This window comes from Aspergillus multicolor (assembly GCF_047715735.1).
Source record: "Aspergillus multicolor strain CBS 133.54 unplaced genomic scaffold BDW74scaffold_1, whole genome shotgun sequence".
NCBI classification, from domain to species: domain Eukaryota; kingdom Fungi; phylum Ascomycota; class Eurotiomycetes; order Eurotiales; family Aspergillaceae; genus Aspergillus; species Aspergillus multicolor.
The window spans coordinates 2,323,918-2,343,232 of record NW_027395952.1 but is presented as its reverse complement, the minus strand read 5'-3'; the positions used below and the strand labels follow the sequence as shown (position 1 = coordinate 2,343,232).

At 51.0% G+C, this 19,315-nt stretch overlaps 6 protein-coding genes across 6 annotated transcripts; 2 read left to right on the top strand and 4 right to left on the bottom strand.

Annotated features, from left to right (window-relative positions):
- Positions 1–1,595: 1,595 nt before the first annotated feature.
- On the top strand, positions 1,596–2,814 carry BDW74DRAFT_172826 (uncharacterized protein; the record flags this gene model as incomplete). The annotated part of the gene is made up of 2 exons (XM_073727660.1): positions 1,596–1,726; positions 2,100–2,814. The coding sequence occupies 2 exons, from the start codon at positions 1,596–1,598 to the stop codon at positions 2,812–2,814; spliced, it is 846 nt and encodes a 281-aa protein (XP_073590087.1).
- A 3,667-nt stretch (positions 2,815–6,481) lies between these two features.
- BDW74DRAFT_172825 (uncharacterized protein) lies at positions 6,482–7,755 on the bottom strand (the record flags this gene model as incomplete). The annotated part of the gene is made up of 2 exons (XM_073727659.1): positions 6,482–7,489; positions 7,543–7,755. 2 exons carry the CDS (start codon positions 7,753–7,755, stop codon positions 6,482–6,484), a joined length of 1,221 nt encoding a protein of 406 aa, XP_073590086.1.
- Positions 7,756–11,239: 3,484 nt separating this feature from the next.
- BDW74DRAFT_172824 (uncharacterized protein) lies at positions 11,240–12,517 on the bottom strand (the record flags this gene model as incomplete). Its single annotated transcript, XM_073727658.1, has 1 exon — positions 11,240–12,517. The coding sequence occupies one exon, from the start codon at positions 12,515–12,517 to the stop codon at positions 11,240–11,242; it is 1,278 nt and encodes a 425-aa protein (XP_073590085.1).
- Positions 12,518–12,591: 74 nt separating this feature from the next.
- On the bottom strand, positions 12,592–13,113 carry BDW74DRAFT_172823 (heterokaryon incompatibility protein-domain-containing protein; the record flags this gene model as incomplete). Its single annotated transcript, XM_073727657.1, has 1 exon — positions 12,592–13,113. The coding sequence occupies one exon, from the start codon at positions 13,111–13,113 to the stop codon at positions 12,592–12,594; it is 522 nt and encodes a 173-aa protein (XP_073590084.1).
- A 903-nt stretch (positions 13,114–14,016) lies between these two features.
- BDW74DRAFT_7761 (HET domain-containing protein) lies at positions 14,017–15,912 on the top strand. Its single transcript, XM_073733689.1, has one exon. It carries the CDS (start codon positions 14,092–14,094, stop codon positions 15,853–15,855), a length of 1,764 nt encoding a protein of 587 aa, XP_073590083.1. The 5' UTR covers positions 14,017–14,091; the 3' UTR covers positions 15,856–15,912.
- A 56-nt stretch (positions 15,913–15,968) lies between these two features.
- BDW74DRAFT_164879 (uncharacterized protein) lies at positions 15,969–19,182 on the bottom strand (the record flags this gene model as incomplete). Its single annotated transcript, XM_073726334.1, has 7 exons — positions 15,969–16,170; positions 16,200–16,387; positions 16,454–16,583; positions 16,635–16,705; positions 16,763–17,656; positions 17,719–18,304; positions 19,154–19,182. The coding sequence occupies 7 exons, from the start codon at positions 19,180–19,182 to the stop codon at positions 15,969–15,971; spliced, it is 2,100 nt and encodes a 699-aa protein (XP_073590082.1).
- Positions 19,183–19,315: the final 133 nt, after the last annotated feature.

Sequence of the window (19,315 nt, the reverse complement as noted above, 5' to 3'; positions counted from 1 at the left end):
GGCATGGGTGGAGGGGTTGTGGAACTTCTGGTATAGATAGTCAGCTTGCCAGTAGGTAGGAGAAGGATCAATGTATATGCTCTCACAGGCTGTGGCTCAGAAACGTTGTCGTTCTCGTCATGGTCCTTGTCCCCGTGCTCACCATCCTCGTCATTCCCATCTGCACCCCTCTCGGTGTCGTTAACCAAGCCATTCAGAGATGACTCCCTACGTCGCTTCGGTTTTTTTCCAGATCAGGGGCATATGTCCTTCTTCAAACTAAATACTTCTGTTTGAGGGGATGCAAGGGTACGGTTAAGGAAAAAGTTCAACTATGCATTGTCAGTCGGCTGGTCATAACCCTTAACAAAATGCTTAGGCATATTGGGCATGCTGCATGAAATTGTTCCCAAGTCAGCCCGCGATTCTCTTCGCATAGGTTCCAGAGACGGATTTCATCCCCGACTGTCCACAGGTCTTGTAAATGTTTGTTTTCTTGCTCGCGCCTGGCTTGCCACCAAGCTTCAATGACTGCCGCATTGCGCGTCTCAGCGTGGGCAGACTCAGTCTCGGGTCTAAATGTATCATCCATATTTGCCTTTTCCGCACTATTCCTTGGTAGTTTAGGCGGAGGAATTTAGTTAGGAGATATCGGCTGTTTAAGCTATAAGCGCGGGTCTCAGAGTTTGATTCAATCGAGGTAGAGGTGGAGGCAGGTGCTAGGTACTGTTCCATTGGGATGGGTGGTGGCCCTCGAAGATTACGCGGGCCAACCCATGAATGTGTCTGCTTTTCAACATTCCGCTTAATCAAAAACTCATGTCCGCTGAGACCTGGACATCATCACTAGGACCTACAGCTGAAACATCAATCAGTCCTTGGAATTAGATTGATACAACTGTTAGTGAACTCCTATAAGGTATCGAGCAAGCAGGGATGGGTTCCAGGTCGCTCCAGGGCTTTCAAGAACTAATGGACGACAGATAATACACAGGCCGCCCCAGTCCGATTCGCTAAGCATCTAGAGGTATACTCCCACCTAGGCACTCCCTAATTTTTCGCCACAGTCATAACATTCAGCATATCCGAAAGGTCTAACTACAGAGTCCAAACACGCCCTGGTCATCTATACAGAGATAAATCTTTGCTCCTCCGAATGAAGGGGGGCGTGCTGCAGTCCGGAATAGGACGGATTGAGTGAATCCTCTGTATCCTAAATGGCTTGATCAATCTGGTTACTCCGCAAGACAAAGGTCTGATACTTTCACTTTGTCGAGGCGTGTTTTGCTTTAGGCTTGACGGTAGGAAAACTACTGGATTCGTGTAAAACAGGAAACCTTGAGCTGGAGAGATTTGCATTTCCATAACTCGCTCCCTTCGAGTTTGAACTCATTAATCTGTTCAAAGTAATGTTCATGCCATATTGGCTGAATGAGTTCCTTCCGGCCATGGCCACAGGGAAGGCGCGGAGCGGCACCTGGCCGTGGCCGGACCTTCCAGTTCCTGCACCCCAAGAGGCCGGTACTTCCGGCGTTTGTTTCCAACGCACCTGACTACCATACCATGCCTTATCAATGAGCCCCTCAAATAGACGCATCTCAGCGATTCATCATAAAATGCTCAAAACTGTCAGTTTCAGTGGTTACGTTCGCACCCATGGCATTCGAGCTGGACCCCTCCAAGAGCTCGCACACATCATGATCGAGACTCCGGCTGGTGACGTCGTCAAGGCCCTGGAAGTCGCGCGGTACGTCGCTCGCCATAAGACCACGACGCCACGCAGATTTATACAGGGCGGCTCCAGTATGACTTCCTCACGCCGCGTGTCAAGCATGCCCAGACGTTCAACGATTTGTCCCTTCTGACGCGAATTGCTCCATACCAGGCAGCCAGAGTGACGACCGCTGAAGTTGAAGAACGTTTGTTGGGAGTGTTCTCATCGATTTTGACGAAGCGACTCTGAATGACAGGGCTACTGCTGCCAAGTCATTGAGAGACGAGAGGTTCGCCAGGTAGCGTGACCAGAAGTCCATCAAAGCAAAATCCCAAGAACACAATCACAACCTGAATTCGGACTCGTCTACCGAGGGCGAAGATGAAGACTCATACGGCGATGATAGTGGCGACGAATCGTACGACGAAGCCACAGCAACCGAGAACGTGCTAGCAGACGAGACCGAAGCAGACACAAACACACAGGGGCAGACCATACTTCTTCACGATGACCTTGAGGCCCTGAGCTCAGATGATCGAGTCGATTTCCTCAATCGAATTAACTCGTACAAGTGCACTAAAACAAATCAAATCACCAAGAAAGTCGTCTCCAGTGGTAACTCCAGAGATGCTCCCTCTGCGTTCCTCTTTCGATGCCCGGTCCCAGGCTGCTCTGAGACGAGAGAGCGCGAAGATCTTATGCGACAGCATACGATAAAGTGTGAGGGTCCGGACGAAGTCAGTGAGGAGCAGGTATCCTGCAAGGTTTGCTCACGTATCTTCCCCAACGCCAAATCTCTCTCACAGCACATGAGCCGACTATGTGGATGGGTCCACAAGCTCTGTAATCGCTGCCCAGGTGACGCTACTATGTACAGCTCCTACGCAGAGTACAAGAAACACCAGGAAAGCAAACACTCACCGTCTTCGATGAAGGTCGTTGAAGGACGAGCGCTCATCTGCCCTGAAGCGTCTTGTAAGGCGAAGAATCTACAACGGGACTATACGCGCGAAGATCTCTTCAAAGGTCATTCGAAGAGGGTTCACTTGTATGACATTGACAAACAGAACCAGATCTTCAAGGAGGTCGTCGAGGCACAGAAGGAGAATCTACCTCCGTGATCCCCGGCAGCTTGAAACTCCCGTGGCGAGGCTATGCTGTCGTCTCTCTGATTTTTCTCGTTTCCCTCTTCTGACTCCGTTGATGACTTCAAGGCTTCTCTTTTGAGACCTTCTTTCGTCTTGCTATCGCGGATTTCGGTTTGGAAAAAGGATTGCATTGCCATACTGAGATTTAGTTCTATGTTTGTTTTTAACTGTTCTTTTATTTCTTTCCCGCTCAGTGACCATGTTCATTATGTCGAGCCTCTGTTCATCATGTCGAGCCGTGGGCCTGCATCATCTCATATGGCGCAGATAGAAAATACTCTCAACATCTGTTATATAGCGACGCTACATCTGAATCGAACTTGAAGTCTTTTTGGGGCTTCACCCATGTTACAGGAAAGTTCCCCCGATTCTTCCATTGACTACTCTATCCCGTGATAAAGTTTGCAGGCAAGAGTTGTAAACGTCCGAGTTCACCGAATATGGGCAGACTAGGCTCCGAGTGACAAGGCGCTAGCTCTACACAGTGCAGGACAGATAGATTTATACTCTTTCGTTGCACGGTTTCACTGCTCCTTCTTCACTTCATGTAGGTATACAGTCAGAATGTATCCTGACTTTGCTAAATGAGGTTTGGATATAGCTCACACTTCCGCCTTTTCAGGCGGATCAGCTCTAGTATTTGATTGTTGCATTGCGGCCGGGGCCGAATGTTTTAGTTTTCTCGTAACTTCTCCTGCAGAACAGCATGTTGAGTGCATTGAGCCTTGCTTTCAAAGCACGTTTGGAGAGAGCTCACGCGCTGGCCCCGGTCTCAACCCCGTCCAGCCCATGTATAGAGTCTGTAAAGCTGCGATCTGTGGTGAGAGAGGTATGCACTCGTTAGTTGTGGGCGGCAACAGGTTGCTATGATGCTAAGTAGACGGGTGCAACTGACAGCATATGTACTTCGCAAAGATTCCAATACCTACCGGGTCAAGGAATGGCACTGTGTCTCCAGATGCAATTAGCGCAGACCGCTGACTTGATGCTAGGCCTCGAAGCTAGTGGGTTTTCTCTCAGCTGCTGGCTGAAGGGGTAGCAAGAAGGCTGATTGATAGATCGCGGCGTTGCTTTTGTCTCTAGCGCGCAGAGTTCTATAATACTGGCGCCATAGAGTAGACAGCATAAGCCGAATAGCATAAACCGATGAACCATTATCCTAGATGATGCTAAATCTCTGGTTCGAGATGGTAAGTTATTATAGCAGCTCGGGAGGGTCGTTAATGCCAGGCGAATAACGACAATGGAGTTGGAGCTGGGGGATAAAATTAAGGCTAGTCTGCGAGCCTAACAGTGGCAGTAGTCAATCAAAGCGAAACTGGGTCTGGAGGAAGCTAATGTTGGGCCACTGCTGCGCATCTGATCCATGGCGAAATTGACCTGAAACTAAATAGAAGACGCTTGAAAGAGAACCTGTAGAACACATTGCGAACCGCTGATACTGTGTGGTTTTGCTTTGATATATCGAAGCGTAAATACTAGGCAAGAAGCGACTGAAGGGCAAGTGAAGGAGGCTGGCGAGTCCGAGGGGTGGCCGGAGTGAACGAGGGACTTATTTTTCTCGTGTCCGACCCGACCTCAAACCATCTTCTTCCCACAACACATCCTAGCCATCTTGGTCACCAAGAGAGGGACCAAACGAACGTTAAGGTATATTCAAGACTTTTACTTCCTGTACTGTTTATACTCGTGGATACAGCTGACTGACCTATTTTGTGTTAGATGACAAACCCAACTCGCGAGGCTTGCGCCCCAAGGGGACGGCGGAGATAGAGCAATTGTGGTCGCAGGAGAAATCTTTACAGACTCTGCTCCGATCTTGGCAGCTCTCAGGAGTTGGCATACTGAGTGTGACTACGAAACCTATAAGATGCGTCTCACGGAAGCCGTTGTTCAACTCGGTGAAAAGTTTGAAGCGTTTGCCAATTTCACGCAACAAGTTTTTATCGAGCTCGAAAAGCTCGGGAAGGAGAACAGCCAGGAGAACAGCCAAGAGAACGGCCAGAGAGAGATGTCGACGGAGATATACACCTCGGCGATGCTGAGTAGATAGTCGAGCACGTTGATGACGACGACGACGATTTGATTTCCAGACACTGAGGGTCAAGGCGCCGCTGAGAACGCTGTGGCTGATGCAGAACATACCTCTCATGATCAGATAAACGAAGGCGATTCTGAAAACAGCGAACACGGAGGTCAGGGTGATCAGGGCCCAAATACACGTACCTGAGAGTATGATTCCCCACGGCCAAATTTTCAGCCCCAGTTGAGCTTGGAGATGGGTTTTCAGATTCCAACTCGGGATCGGCAGTAAGAAACCAAAGAAGGTATCAGGAAAGGACCCGGTAGACACCGATGCAGCCAGCAAAGATGATGTCGATTTCATAGGTCGTGAAGAACCGGGGACGGGGTTGGTTGTGGGTATGTTGTTATGCATCATTAGCCTGTCTGTCGGACTTTAGTGGAGTTCTGAAACATTGAAACTGATGGATTGGAACGATTCGGTGGTATTCCAGCGCTTATCTTTACAGATATTGAAGGTTTGTTTGGAGTTTTGATAGAGACTTGGATTGCTTCGATGGATAATCAACACGCTTAGTACCCAGTTCTCCAAAGCCCTTTGCCTGATCTTCCATGGTACGGTATTAAAACTCCCATATTGCCCATGTTCAAGAAAAGTCCATGAATCTGTACATTCTCACCGGCTCTGGCTCTGAATGCTGGTTATCCTCGTTGTCCTCTCCATCCTCCCTATCTCCTCCAATTTTCCCAGTTGCATCTATACGCCGCTCGCAATCCGTTACAAAGTCATCCTATCCGCAATGCTTTCCAGAAGATAGACTTTGCTGCTGCTTCACAATGCTTTTGGGTGGGGGGTTCCTTTGGCCTCGTTTGTTGCCTTCCATAAGCTTCGATTGCTCCGGCCTCTCCGCTTTCAATTGTGGTCAGTTGTTTTCGGACACTCGGGTTCTGTTTGAGAAATAACCCAGCTATTTATCGTAAGCAAACATTTTTTGGGACGTGCTTGAAGTCATTAGGTAGACGAACCGCGTAAAACTCCTCCCGGCCGAGATGAACATTTCTTCGCGTAGCTCCCGAAGACGATTTTCTTCCTGGGGCGTCCACCGATGATGTTTTCTTAGCTTGGGAAGCTTGTTGATTGACATAGTCTGTTTTGGAGGGTCATCTGGTGCAGTAATCTGAGTTTTGGCGTTGGAAGAGTCGGTCTCGTTCTCGTTTCGCTTGCTCATCTTGCTACCTATTCTCCGGTTCTCCTCTTCTAGTTTAGCAAGGATCAAGTCGATTAAGGCAAGTCCGGGGGTTAAACGGTCGGTTCTGATTTTGGGACGGTTGGTCAGTCAAAGTGTAGGTAGATGGACGCATGTTGTGTTAAGTCTTCGGATGGATGGCCAGGGAGACCACGTGATCCACCTCCTCTGCTCTTCGCTTCACTATCTCATCACAGAACCCTGTCTCTTATGATCTGTGGTAAGCCTTGAGATTCAAAGCGGAAAGATCTGAAGCCGGTGAGCCAGTGAGTTCTAGAATGGAAAGTTAAGATTGAGCATGAATTGCTTAAGGATCCTCAAGAATCAATGCCTCGTGCATTGAAAATAGACTGTTCCTAATAACAAGACTCCTAGATATCCGGAGGTGCACTCCCACCCCCCTGGCTCCTCGCCATAGCCATCATATTCAACATATCCGAGACCTTCCAGTCCTCCGCGTCCCAAAACTTCTCCTGCTGCTTAATAACCTTCCTAGTATCCGCCCTCACATCCTCCAACTGCTTATTGAGATCCGCCTGGAACTGCGAGAGCAGACTCTTCAGACTATTCAAACCCTCGCTCTTAAGCTCAAGCTGCTTCTTCAGCTGCTCCTGCCTCTTCTCCGATTCGTTGAGTTTGTCCCGCAGCGACGCGACCTCAGACTGTAGCAGCGCCGTCTTGTCGGTTTGCGCTTCGTCGTTCTGCTCGGAAAATTTGACGTACTTGGAGAGGTACTGCAGGCCGTAGCGGAAGCATGAACTGGCCGTGAGGCTTTTGGGCTCCGAGGTATCCGCTGGGATGGGCGCCGGGGTGAGGCTCGCGTCTGGTGCTTTCGGTTGTGTTTCGGGCGTCATACGAGGCTCGAGAGGTGTCTTTGAGGAAGTGGTTTGACCTTTGAGGCCAGGCGCGTTGTTGCTGGGTGACTTTGGCGTCACCGCGTAATCAGGCGCCTTGCTAGTGTGGTTTCCAACGCTTGGTTTTCCCATCGCCTGAGAGATCTGAGCTTGCACCGCTGGCGATTTGGTGGCAGACCCAGGTTTGACAGATATGATCGAGTCGATGTGCATCTGGACGGATTCGGCGGCGGGACGAGGACGAGGACGAGGATCGGTGGATATGATGGAGTCGATTTGCATCTGGACGGATCTCGGGGATTTCATGTGAGCCTGCGCTGGCTCCTGGGCATTCTTCGGCGGTCCTTCTACCGCTGGAACCGGAGGACGGCTGGAAATCGGGTAAGGCGCTCTCTGGTGGGGAGAAGGAGTCGACGTATTTGGCCGTTGTGCATGAGGAGTGACCGGGGTACTGCCCACGATGACCATCGGGCGCTCGGGCGAGTGCGAAGACTGGTCCTGAGACCGTCGTGACGAACTGCGCAGCTTTTACGAAGTTAGTTGAGCCAACGCATACCAGAAATTCGGAGCAATCTCACCGGTCGTGTCTGGCCATCGCTGCCAATATCCCCGTCGTCAGAGTTGCTTTCTTCGTCATCGATATCGAGCCTAGCCTGTTTGGCCGGTCGAGCGGGCGAACTTTTGGTCTCGGCCTGCGCGAGAATCGGCCTCTTCATTCTAAGACTGGGACGACTCGGCCCACTGCCTGGGAGTTTCTCTCTCAGCGTCTGAAGTCTCTTCGTCTGTATCATTTTCGCGTGCGAATCTTCGTGACAATGTTGAAGGAGGTTTCTAGGGAGAAATTGGAGGGAGGAGGGAGGCCGCAAGTTTTTCATTTCCGTTTGTCGCTCAATCGCTGCCTTTCCCGCCATCTCTTTTCTTTTTCCCTAGGCTAACGGCTGACGTCTCTAGGCACTAACAGCGCAAGCTGTCCCGGCAACGTGCATGCGCTCTTCATATGAGACACCAGCAACGGGCGGGGTAAAACCAGCGGTCAGAGCAGGGAACTGGGCTGATGAGCTCTGGACCGGATGCTCTCGGAACTTGCAAGCTTATACGAATCAGTGGACATTGACTTCTGAGACAGAGGGAGCATTTAGGATGCAGTCCAATGGCAAGTGTCCGCTGCGCTGCCACACGGGTATGCGCATGAAGTGCGCGGAGATGGCACAAATCCGAGCCCCGCGGCAACCAGGCTATTCGTAAAAAGAAAAAATAGGCTTAGCGGTCTTCAGAGCCCAACGCTCCGCTTGGGTTTAGAGTTATCGTATTTGTTTAAGCTCGAGACACAGGCGCATCCGGACACTGTTCCCATTGACTGTTTCAAGCCACCGCTCATGAGATCCTTCGCCGGCGACTCGTAACGATTCCAGGCGATAGGAATTGCTAAAGAGGCACGTAGGAGGTTCTCTACCTTCTTGTCTATGTTGGTGACGTCAAGCATACTCAGCGTCGGACGATAGAAATAAGCCGGGCATTTGGCTTGGTACATACAGACATCAAGTTAATAAAGGCAGACAATCATTTTGCTTAATGTGATTCATTACGATATCCTTAACTTCGGGTGATACAAGCCTTACCAAGATAGGAAAACACTGCGCCTCTGTTTCCCAGGATACAAGTATCGACGCAACCGCCCATAAAATATCACCATTGTTCATTGTCTGTTCGAGACCCCAGAGCCTCGTAGAGCGTGGTCACTATTGACAGTTCCTTTTCAACGTGATTTAACCGCTCATTGAGTCGTTGTATCTCGTGATTGAAGCTTGACACCATGTCTTCGATATCATTTTATACATGCTGAATCCATATTGTGAGCTTGAGATCGATCTGAGCTAATTCTCCGGCATGACTGAACTCAGCGGGTAGGGTCCTGTTGATCTCCGCCGCATCCTAGGCATCTCTCCTCTCGTGGCTGATCTCTAAGATCTTTTCTAAGTTCTCTTCCTTGCGCTTCGGCTTGTTCGCGTCTCTGGATCAGGAAATTCTGGGCTTCTGGATTGTTGCTCCTTTCTGGTCCCGGCTCGCTCGCTTGTTCGGGCACTTCAGCGAACCGTATATGGCTTCTGACTTCGTGCTAGCGGCGCTGCGTATATGTCGTTGTTTCGTGCTCGAGCGATCTAGATGGGTGTTTGGCGTTTGGTTATGCTGTCATCAGCAGTTGCTTAGCTGAGACAGAGTGTTTCGCTACTGCTTCTGCGTCACCTGGATCAGTACCAGGCCTAGTGGACAATGTGGGATCCGTCAAACTCAAAGGCTGACGTAGAGAACCCAGATCCCGATCTTTCACCCGCCGCGAGCGATTCTGTTGTTATACCTGGTTAAATTGTGGAAAGAGGCAGCTCAAGAGTCACTCACTGGTCGTGTGTTGGTATCATCACCGATGTGCCGGTCTTCATCATTCCTCCCCCTCTTCCCATTCTCTCCTGCTAGTAGCGATTCGTCCTTTTGTCTATGCTGCTCGATAGTTTGGCCGGTCGACTTTCGCCGCTTGGATGCAACGCGGTGTTGAGCGTGTTCGTTGCAGCGTTTTCTGCGCGGAGACCCAAAATTCCGCTCCTTCCTCTGCCGCAAGTACTCGGTGTGGACAGCGCTTCTGGTCCTATTTGGGAAATGGTCGAGATAGATAATCGTAAGTGGGTTTATTGAATGCGTTGCTGTGATGGTTGAAGCAAGGTACCTGGTGGAATTGCGCCCAGTTAAGATTAAAGTGCTGTTGACGGAGGTCCCATAGACGATTCTTCTCCTCCGTCGTCCACGGCGGCAAACAGGTCACAATGTTGGAGCTCGACCTCATTGTTTGAATGATTCTTAAACCGCGCTTCGTTGTTTCGGCTTCTGGGTGCGTTTGAGACTTGAAATGGTTCGCTGCATTTCCTTGGCTGGTGTGTTCTCCCGCTTGTCTCTCCGTTTCTCGTGCCGAACACGAAAGTAAAATAGAGAGCTGTCGGCAGATGTAGAAGCCCCAGGTGGCTCAGTTGTCTGTGGACCGAGTCGTTGCGGAGTGGAAAAGGCAAAGGCAACATGGAACTCCAAAGCATGATAGTCCTGCAGCATAATGTCCGCTGTGAACCTTGGAGTTCAGACAGCCACGGTAGTCCAATAGAGGTTAGTCTATGCTAGTTTTTGGCCTTGAAAATCAGGCATAAGATCTCCTAGTGAGGCCTCTTCCATCACGAACGGCGAGTCGAAACGCCGGATTTCGTCCTGTCAGCCCTGAGGTCTCTAATGATTGATTTTCATATCAAGTGTATCTACCTTCTTACACAGTTTGTCCCAGTGGTAATGCGAGTTGGACTTCATTCAGGGTGTCTGGGAAGCTTCTACAGGCGCGGATTGGCACCTGCGCTGTGATTGGTTGACATTCGACAACCTATCCCTAAGGTCTCAAACATCCTGCGGGTTTAGCTTCAATAGTTCTGAATCACGGAAAGTGGATGGTTGACTGTGGAAGAAAGCCTCCAGCAAGTTGCAGCAAGTGGATTAGTTTACCAGTGCAAATACGATTGATGTAATAAGGCGCCATATTTTGTATAGAACCAGGCATTGTACGGCCATTAGTACTAGATACAACTACGTCTCTGGATTTTGAAATCCGAAGGACGACATTATAGAGCTCTATTAGCCCCTCGTACCAAGTTGGACAGAGCCTCGTGGTTGTATAAGTTCACTTATCTAGCGTTGTGAGTGGGCGCTACATTGAGCCGCTAGTGAATTGGGTATGACCATTATCTAAAGTACGAAGAGGACAATGTTTCGCTAGTGAGTAGTGCTTTAAATGGGTTCGCGAGGCGACTTTTGAAGACGGTCATTTCCTCAAGACCAGGACTCCGGGTTCTCGTCGAAGCGATCATGCGCATCATCCACTGACTCTCCGCTCTTTATACCTTCAAAATTTCTTCTGCGACTTGCCTGATTTTATATATCTGCCAGCCGAGATTTTCTATCTCGCGCTTTATATTGGTTCTTAAGCTGCTTAAACCATCATGCCCGGCATATCGCCAACTTCTGTGTTACTAATCTCAAATCGGTCGAGTCTTTGTTTGAGGTGTCTGTTTCAGTGCTTAGCTGTTAGTCTCGCATCTTCAGCCTTAAAACCCTGCCAAATACTTGGGTGCGTCATGCTATTGGGCTCAACTTACAATACAAATAATGGATTGGAAGTCATGTGAATCTGCAGCTGAATAAGGTGAAGGGTCTGAGAATATTTGAGCATAAGGTAGGGGAAATTCCACCTCACTTAAGAGTGACTATCTGATCTCGAATCTTTTCCAGCCCGGTCTTCCCCGTTTTCAACAGATCGAACACTTCTCCAACCATGAGCTCTAAAACAAAACGCGCCCCTACAAAGTTATAATAGCCATCCCGTTCTCGGAGGATGACCAGACATATAAAGCCGTCTATGATACAGAGGATATCATCTACCGCTAACGAGACGGGTGCCAGTCCAATGTAACCGTCAACCGTTTCGAACAATCCGTGTGTGGGGAATCGCTGTGATGTATCGAGTGCATCAATCAGAGTCCCCTCTATCACTTCAGTCTCATCTTCATCAAGAAGGTCCAGATAAAGCATGTCCATGTCTCCTACTAGCGGATCCTGCTCGATGGAGGTTACCACACGCTCAGAGACATCCTGCCAGAGCATGTCTAGAGCATCGTCGTACGTTACAGGTCTGTTTTGAAGGTGCTGCAGCATGCTCAGAAGAGTCCGCAGGCCACATTCACCATCCGAGCGCCTTGTCAGCGTGGCGTAAAGCGCCGAAACAAGAGGTATACGCTTGGGGCAATAATCTGACGTGCGGCGGCGAGAAGCATAGTCGACAAGATACGCCCGCATCGCGCCGCTCTGCTGCACAGCGAGACTGGGAATTTCGCCCACCGAATACACCCGATCGATCTGTGCGCCGACCACAAACAAGGACCTGCCGCGGGCCTCGGGGTCTCGGTCTTTGGGGTCACAAAGCTCGTGTATCCCTTTCGTTGCGTCGACTGTTGCGTCCATTCCGCTCACTCTGCCTGCCATGGGGAGGTGGTAGCCTGGCGCCCATGAGGGCAGATCAAGGCCGCTGCACGGGTCTACCTCCCTGAGACCAACGGCATCGTCAAGAAAGCTGAGAGTGAAGCCCGTGCCGCGGGTGGCTTTGATGGAAGCCGCGACGAAGTCGATACAGACATCTTGAACCGACTTTTTAGGGCGATAGTCTGCTTTCAAGGTCATCTTAGCGGCGCCCAGGATACTGTAATAATAATCGCGAGGGTCTGTAGCGCGCGTGCGATGGTTATACGCAGAGAAGATACAGAGCGTGGGACGAGCATCTGCTTGCGACAGGGCGAGATGGGTTTTTGCTTCGAATAGTCGTTTGATGCCCTTGAGGTCATCATCGATGTCTGGAAGCATCGCCAGATAACGCCATGTGCAATCGCTGAGAAAATCAGGCTTTCTCTGCCGTGTTTTGTTCTGGGCAACTGCTTCCAGCGCTAGAATACCTTGATAGAAGATTTCCTCACGCATTGATTGAGGCCGTGCGACTGACAAATACAAGTCGATCTCGCTTAGAAAGGGCCATCTCTTGAAAGAATCCACATTCAGTACCAGTATGGAAGATTGACCAGGACAAACAGCGATGCCCAGTGTGGGTTCGGAATGATCTCGTCGTGCTCAGTGCTCCCGCCTTCTTCGATCAAAAGCTCTGTGTGGCGCGATGGCCAGTTCATGCTGTAAAAGCCATCGACATCTGCGCCGGCGGTCTGCTTCTCTTTCAGGAGAATGTAGAACAGTCTGAAAGCAGCATATACTCGGTTCCAGGGATCCTCCCCGAGCCAAGAGAGCACACGGCTGGCGGAAGTATAGATGTCCTGCATCATTCCAACCCGGTGACCTTTCTCCTCGTTGTCGTCCTGGTTTATGCAGGGAGCGTCAATCCAGAGAGGGGGCACCGTCAAAGACTTGATATGCCGCTTCGTGAAGTACTTCAAGATGCCTGCCAGGTTTGCTGTCACAATCTTTTCGTGCCCGTTCGGGGAAATCGGCTCAGGGGCCAAATCACGACCCCAAACGTAGGACAGGGCATCGAAGTTGGGAACGTTGTCGTCCAGACACACGCGCATAGGCTTACCAGACACCTGATCCTTGCTACCATCAAGGAGGAGAAGCCGAATCTTCCGTTTTGTCGAATCGAGCGGTTGATAAAGGCTCAGTCTGACTCTTTCAGGAGAAATATCTGCCTGGGGAAGGAGCGTTCACCTGATCTGCTAAATATCAAGGCTTTGCTTCTGCTAGGAGGTACGCAAAGAGCGGGGAGGATTTGGCCGTGATAGGTAAAATCAGACGAGACGCTCTGCGAATCGTACCTTCTTGAACTGAATTCTGCGGCTTACTGTCGTGGCGCGAGGAGATTGGTCAGGTCCAGTCGCCGCGCGTCGCTAGCCTTGCCTCCAGGTGCGTGATCTTGTGCAAGGTTAGGAGGGTTAGCGATCAGAGTGTTGATCTCTCGCACAAAAGGTCTTTCGCGAGCGTGCTCTTTATGGTACATTCTTAGCAAATTGAACCTGCTTTTCGGAGAGAACCTTGGAAGCATGGACAACGCCACCCGTGGGAATGCTTTCCTTAATCCACCGTGCCTTTCTCTAATGGAGCAGTCGAATGCGGGAGGCTTGAATAAACGTCAGCAAGCAGTGAACAGGGTAAGAGTCCAGAAATCCGTGGAGGCGATTCGAACAGCAACTGAGCACAAACAGGCAGGAGGTCCACATGCCCTATGCGCAACATGCAGTCTGCTGGATTGGAGCTTCCTCGGTGTTCGAGTGTTGGGAAAAGGATGTGCAAAGCCAATAAAGCTGGCCATGACACTGGCCAAGGCTACAGAGTCCGCCGGAAGCTGTTGGCTCTGCGGATGGCTGGCGTCAATAGCCGTAGATCACAGCGAGGCTTTGCCCGAGCATATTATGATCTGGTCCAAACTGGAAAGGGTTGAATTACTGGGATCCCACAAGCTATCGATTCTGGAACGGTGGGATCAGCCCGTCTTTTATAGACAGGCTATCAACTATCATTGGTATGAGGAGGGAAATCATAAGGATAGATACATGAAGGGCTTCATCCAGAAAGCAGGGGCTAGGCGACCTATATCCGTTTCCGTTATGCTTGACTCTGGAAATTTTGACGGAGCAGAGCCCTACACGGCAAGGCTGCGGCCGCCTATGGCCGACCCACGATTGTTCAGATTTTGGAAGGACTGGTGCATGCGTGAACATCAAGGGCACTGCGGACGCAACGAAATTACGACCGGACGCTCAATGGCTTCTATCCGTCTCGTTGATGTCTTTGAGAACTGTGTCGCCACTCTAGATGTGATGGAGCATGTCGAATGGGTGGCCCTGAGCTATGTCTGGGGCGAGGCCCAAGCACATGCCTTGGTGAAGGGTAACTATAATGCCTATCACGAACAGGGGGCCTTGAAATTCGACAGGATGCCAGCGACAATACTAGATGCCATGTGGGTCACAAGGGAATTGGGAGAACGATACCTCTGGATTGACTCGCTCTGCATCATCCAGGACGATGAGGATGACAAGCTTCAGTACATCCCTGCTATGGACATTATCTACAGCCAGTCGATCATCACAATCGTCAATGCCGCGACAGATAAAGTGTCATCCGGCATACCCGGCATTCGGCAAGGCGCCCCGCGCAGCGAGCAGGATGTATTCGAGCTCAATGGGACATGGCTAACGCTATCCCTCGACCCAGCACATTCCAGCAACAATGCCTATCTCAATCAGACAAAGTGGGCTACTCGAGGCTGGACCTATCAAGAGTGTCTGCTATCACGACGATGCCTCATCTTCACCAAGGAGCAAGCGTACTGGCAGTGCCTAGGTTCGTCTTTCTGTGAGGACACAAACTGGGAGATCAGGTCCGACATCCACCCGGTGATGTATCGGCACTGTCTTGGAAATTCGTGGCCTGATGTACCCAGTCTGCAGGCCTTATATGGGAATACAGATGCGCATTGGAGCAGAGTATATCCGATGGCAGTTGAGCAGTTTCGACAACGACAGCTGACGTCCGACCACGATCGCTTACATGCATTCACCGGGATCCTCCGTGCCCTGGAGTATTCGGCAGGACTGAAGACCTTTTGGGGCATGCCTATACCATGCCTACAGCGTGCATTGGTATGGACTGAACTCGAGCCGCTGACCCGAAACACCAGCAGTCAGAGCATCAGACCCAACGGGGAACCCTGCCCATTCCCCAGTTGGTCATGGGTCGGATGGTCGGGACCCATCTCCATAGATGTCAACAGAACCCATGAAATTCGCGGTCGGCTCTATTTTAGATACTATAGTCTAGGACACGAAGGCGACCCAATACCTCTCACGAACAGATCGGACGACGCCGTCAGTTGTTTTGATGGAAGCGACGAGGACCGGTGGTTCAACCCAACACAGACAGAGATCACAAGACTGCAGATTCCCGACAGCGTGCGCTCAAGCCATGCCGCTCCAGGCCTCCTTTGCTTCTGGACGAGCACTGCTGTCTTGAACATATCCCTAGGAGATGCAACTCAAATTTATCACAGCGGTAACCTGATCGATGGCGAAATTAAGGTCAGCTCGCACATGGCAGCGGAGGAGCCCTGTCTGCGAGTCAAACAGGGCAGGTTTATTGTCATTGACGCTGCGACTAGGAGGGAGCCGAGGCCAGTACAGCCCGTTTTGAAAGTGATGTTGGTTGATGAGGACGATTCTGGCGTCTGTTACAGGCGTTTTCTTTTCACTAATGTTTGCCCGTTCCGCTGGGCGAGGCTGGAGAACTTGAAGTGGGAGGTAGTCTGTCTCGGTTGAGACGGGAATGTTTGATGCCCTGTCTAATAACAGTTAATGTGGGTAAGTATTGAAAACAACCATTCTTCGAAATTGCGAAGCTACCATAGTACCAAACTTTGTACTGCCATATTTTATTGATCATCACCAAGGGGAAACACCCTTGCTGGCAACCAGTCATCAGAGCAAGACTTAAATCGGGTAGTGCAGTTATTCAACATGCCCATCTCAGCGTCACTGAGCCTCCAGCCGTCCAAGGCAAAGTTTTCCTTCAAATAGGCGTCTTTCACAGTTCTTGGTATCACACTGGTGCCGCGCTGAATACCCCACATGATCCTAGCAATGTCAGCACTCGGGCATGCAACGTCAGACACGGTATGGTTAAGTACAAAACTTGCTGCGGTGACTTGCTTTTCCTCCGAGAAATCTCGAGCAGGGTTGGGTCTTGTAATAATGGCGACTGCGCAGATCCGAGGCAGGAATACGCAGTGCAATGGATTCCGTTGGACTTGCAGAAATCCAGGAGCTTTGGAGACGGCCAGTAGGGATGGAGCTATTATTAGGGTAAGGTATTCATTAGACGGTCAAATGGAGAATCAGCTTATCGGCTGCTAGGTACCTCGATCTGGTTCACTGCAGGAATTGTCCTGCAAGATGGATGACTTAGGAGCCTTTTGAGGTGACTGATGCCAAAGTTCGAGAGGCCGATGTTTCGCACTCTGCTCATGGGGAGCTTTTGCATTTCCTGCCTGCGGGTATTAATTAGATGCCTCTCCGTATATAAAGGTGCTAGGGCTTACCATGTACGTATATAGTCCCAGTCGGCCAATACAGTTGCCGGATCGTGAGGGTTAATGGACACGGGCCAATGCTTAGGAATGAGATCAGCCTCGGGATTTCCCTTCCCCAGTCAATCAGGGTCACTTACCATGAGATACAGATCTATATAATCCGTCTTTAAGGCATGCAACGATAGTTCCAGCGCTTCCTCAACGCGCGTATGCCATCTATTGTCCAGCTTCGTGGTAAGCCAAATCTGGTCCCTCGGAACACCAGAGTCCTCAACGGCTTGCCCGATTTCGTGCTCATTGCCCGATGACTGTGCGGTATCAACATGCCGATACCCAACCCTCAAGGCTGAACGGACGGTATCGTAAGCCATCCCTGCTTTCTCGACCCTGCGAGTTCCCAAGCCCAGGGCGGGAATTGACGCTCCTGTATTGAGAAGGAAGGACTCGGTTCTGGTCATTGAAGGTGACGATGTATGAGGACCAGCAGTTGACCCCTGGCCGCAGGCAAACTTGGAGAAAGATCGGCGGCTACTCGCTCTCAAGGATGAATTGGAAGACAACAGTAAAGGTCGTTGGATCTGGCGGGTTGCAAGCGAAGTCTTGATGGCATCGACCGCGGACACAGTATCCCGCACGTTTCCCAACGAGGTCGAAAAATCAGCGCGACGACCGCTAACCCAGTCGCCGAACTCGCACACCATTGACCGGATGACTTGTTTCTCATTTGGCTGGTGCATTGTGCGCAGTGTCTCGTGGCCTTGGGTGTCGTGGTGCGTTATCTTAAGGCCATCTAGACTGAGAGTGCCGTCTGTCCCAGTCACTCTGAGGAACTGCGCAGGCTGATGGGCGACGCGAGATAGACGTACATGCCCTGTGCATTTTCCGGGTCCCCAGTCAATGAGCACGTCGGCGATATCGTCCCCGCCGTACCTCTGCCCGGGCCGTACAGAAGAGACCTGCTGCGCCATGACCGAGGCAGGCAGCCCGAACAGCCATACCAGCAGGTCGAGCATGTGGCACCCAAGGTCTTCCTATTAAGGACCTATATCAGGTACGCAGACTATATATATCATTCGGCGGGAGAACGACCTACCGTGACTCCAACCTCACAGCTTGCACGCCACGTTTCTTCGAGATTGGTGATGTTCAGCGCGAGATGCGCTTCGACGGCAGCAACGTCCCCAACAAGCGGAAACAGGCTTTTAAAATGCACAAACTGCGCCTCGAACCGTTTCTGGAAGGTGACGCCGATCGTCACCGGTAAGCCAGCCATCCACTTGTACTCAGCCACCGAGTTGGCGATGGGCTTCTCCTTCAGCACATGAACACCCGACGCCGCGAGGGTTGTAATACACTCCATATGTGTATTGTGGGGCACAGACACAATAGCAAAGTCCGGCTTGTGGCTCTGCAGGAGCCGTGAGAGGGAGTTGTACGCTGGGATACCATGGTGCTGGGCGGAGAATGACTCCAGAGCCGGAAGATTCGTGTCGCAAACGGCCGTTATCGACAAGGACGGGTCCTCCAAGAGGCTGAGGAAGTGGCACCTGTACCCTCGGTATCCAGTGCCAATGAGAGCGATGCTGTAAGCTCTCGATACGATTGAAGGGAGCGGGATGGCCGGCAGCCCCGTGTGCCTGCGGGTGACAGACGGGCGTTTCCTCAAGACGGAGAGAGCCCTAACGAATGATCGGCTCAGCCAAGGACATGGTCGAACGGTTGGCATTGTGCTCCCTACAGAGTACCTCGGGACTGTATAACGGAGCTGCCTTGGAGGCGGATTGATATGGTAGGTCGCTCGGGCCTCTGGACTGGGGCGTAGCACGGAGCCAGGTTCGCCGTCTTATATAACGTGCCCTTTGTGGAAAAGATAAAGGAAAGACCCAATTGTTCTCGGGAAATAGGACTAGCAGAGCCTCAGCCTGTCTCGTAGCTCTGGTGCAGCGTGTCACTGCACAAAAGCAATTATGTTTCGGGCGCCGCCCGGCATGCTACAGGCCAATAGTGATACGGCGCAAGACACCATTCCAGGCTATCGTAGCCTTGTTCAACCTCCAAGCCAGAGCGTCTCGGCCAGTGGTGCACTCTGGGCGCTCACGGGGGTTTCGCTTGGCTGGGCAGCCTTGCATACCTTAGCTAGGTAGTTACCCTATGGCAGGTAGCCCCTCTCAATGAGAATCTTACGTGCTGTTCGAATGTGGCCCGCGACCATCAGGTCTTGAATTCGTTTTCTTCCTTTGTGTGATCACATTTGAGGCTTACTAGGACCAATACCTACCATACCCAAGCGGTTGATCGGTTAGTATGGTACTGTAGTAGTAGTCAAAAGAATCAACCATCTGCGGACAGAACCCTCGGCAGGATTTCAATAAACATAAACACTTAGATGACTGTGGAGAGCAAGGCACAATACCGAAAATCATTTGGCAGAAGATCGCAGCTCTTCGTGTACTATCTGCTTAGTACAAAGCCCTAGTTTAACCTCCGCCCGCGCCATTATCGAAGACTTGACTCCAGATGACTCTGACCGACGTAGAGGCTGGAATTTTACCCACATAAAGGTCTTTTAGTATCACGAGGCAGATACGAGCTCATGCCCAGCTTCAGCCTCAGCCTCGCGAGGTAACTGGCGAATTCCCCGGTGTCAGCCTTGCCTTGCAGGTGCCACATCAAGTCCACGTAAACCATTG

Bases quoted from the DNA above. Each gene is read 5' to 3' on its own strand.
- BDW74DRAFT_7761 (XM_073733689.1), top strand. From the start codon at position 14,092: ATGAAGGGCTTCATCCAGAAAGCAGGGGCTAGGCGACCTATATCCGTT.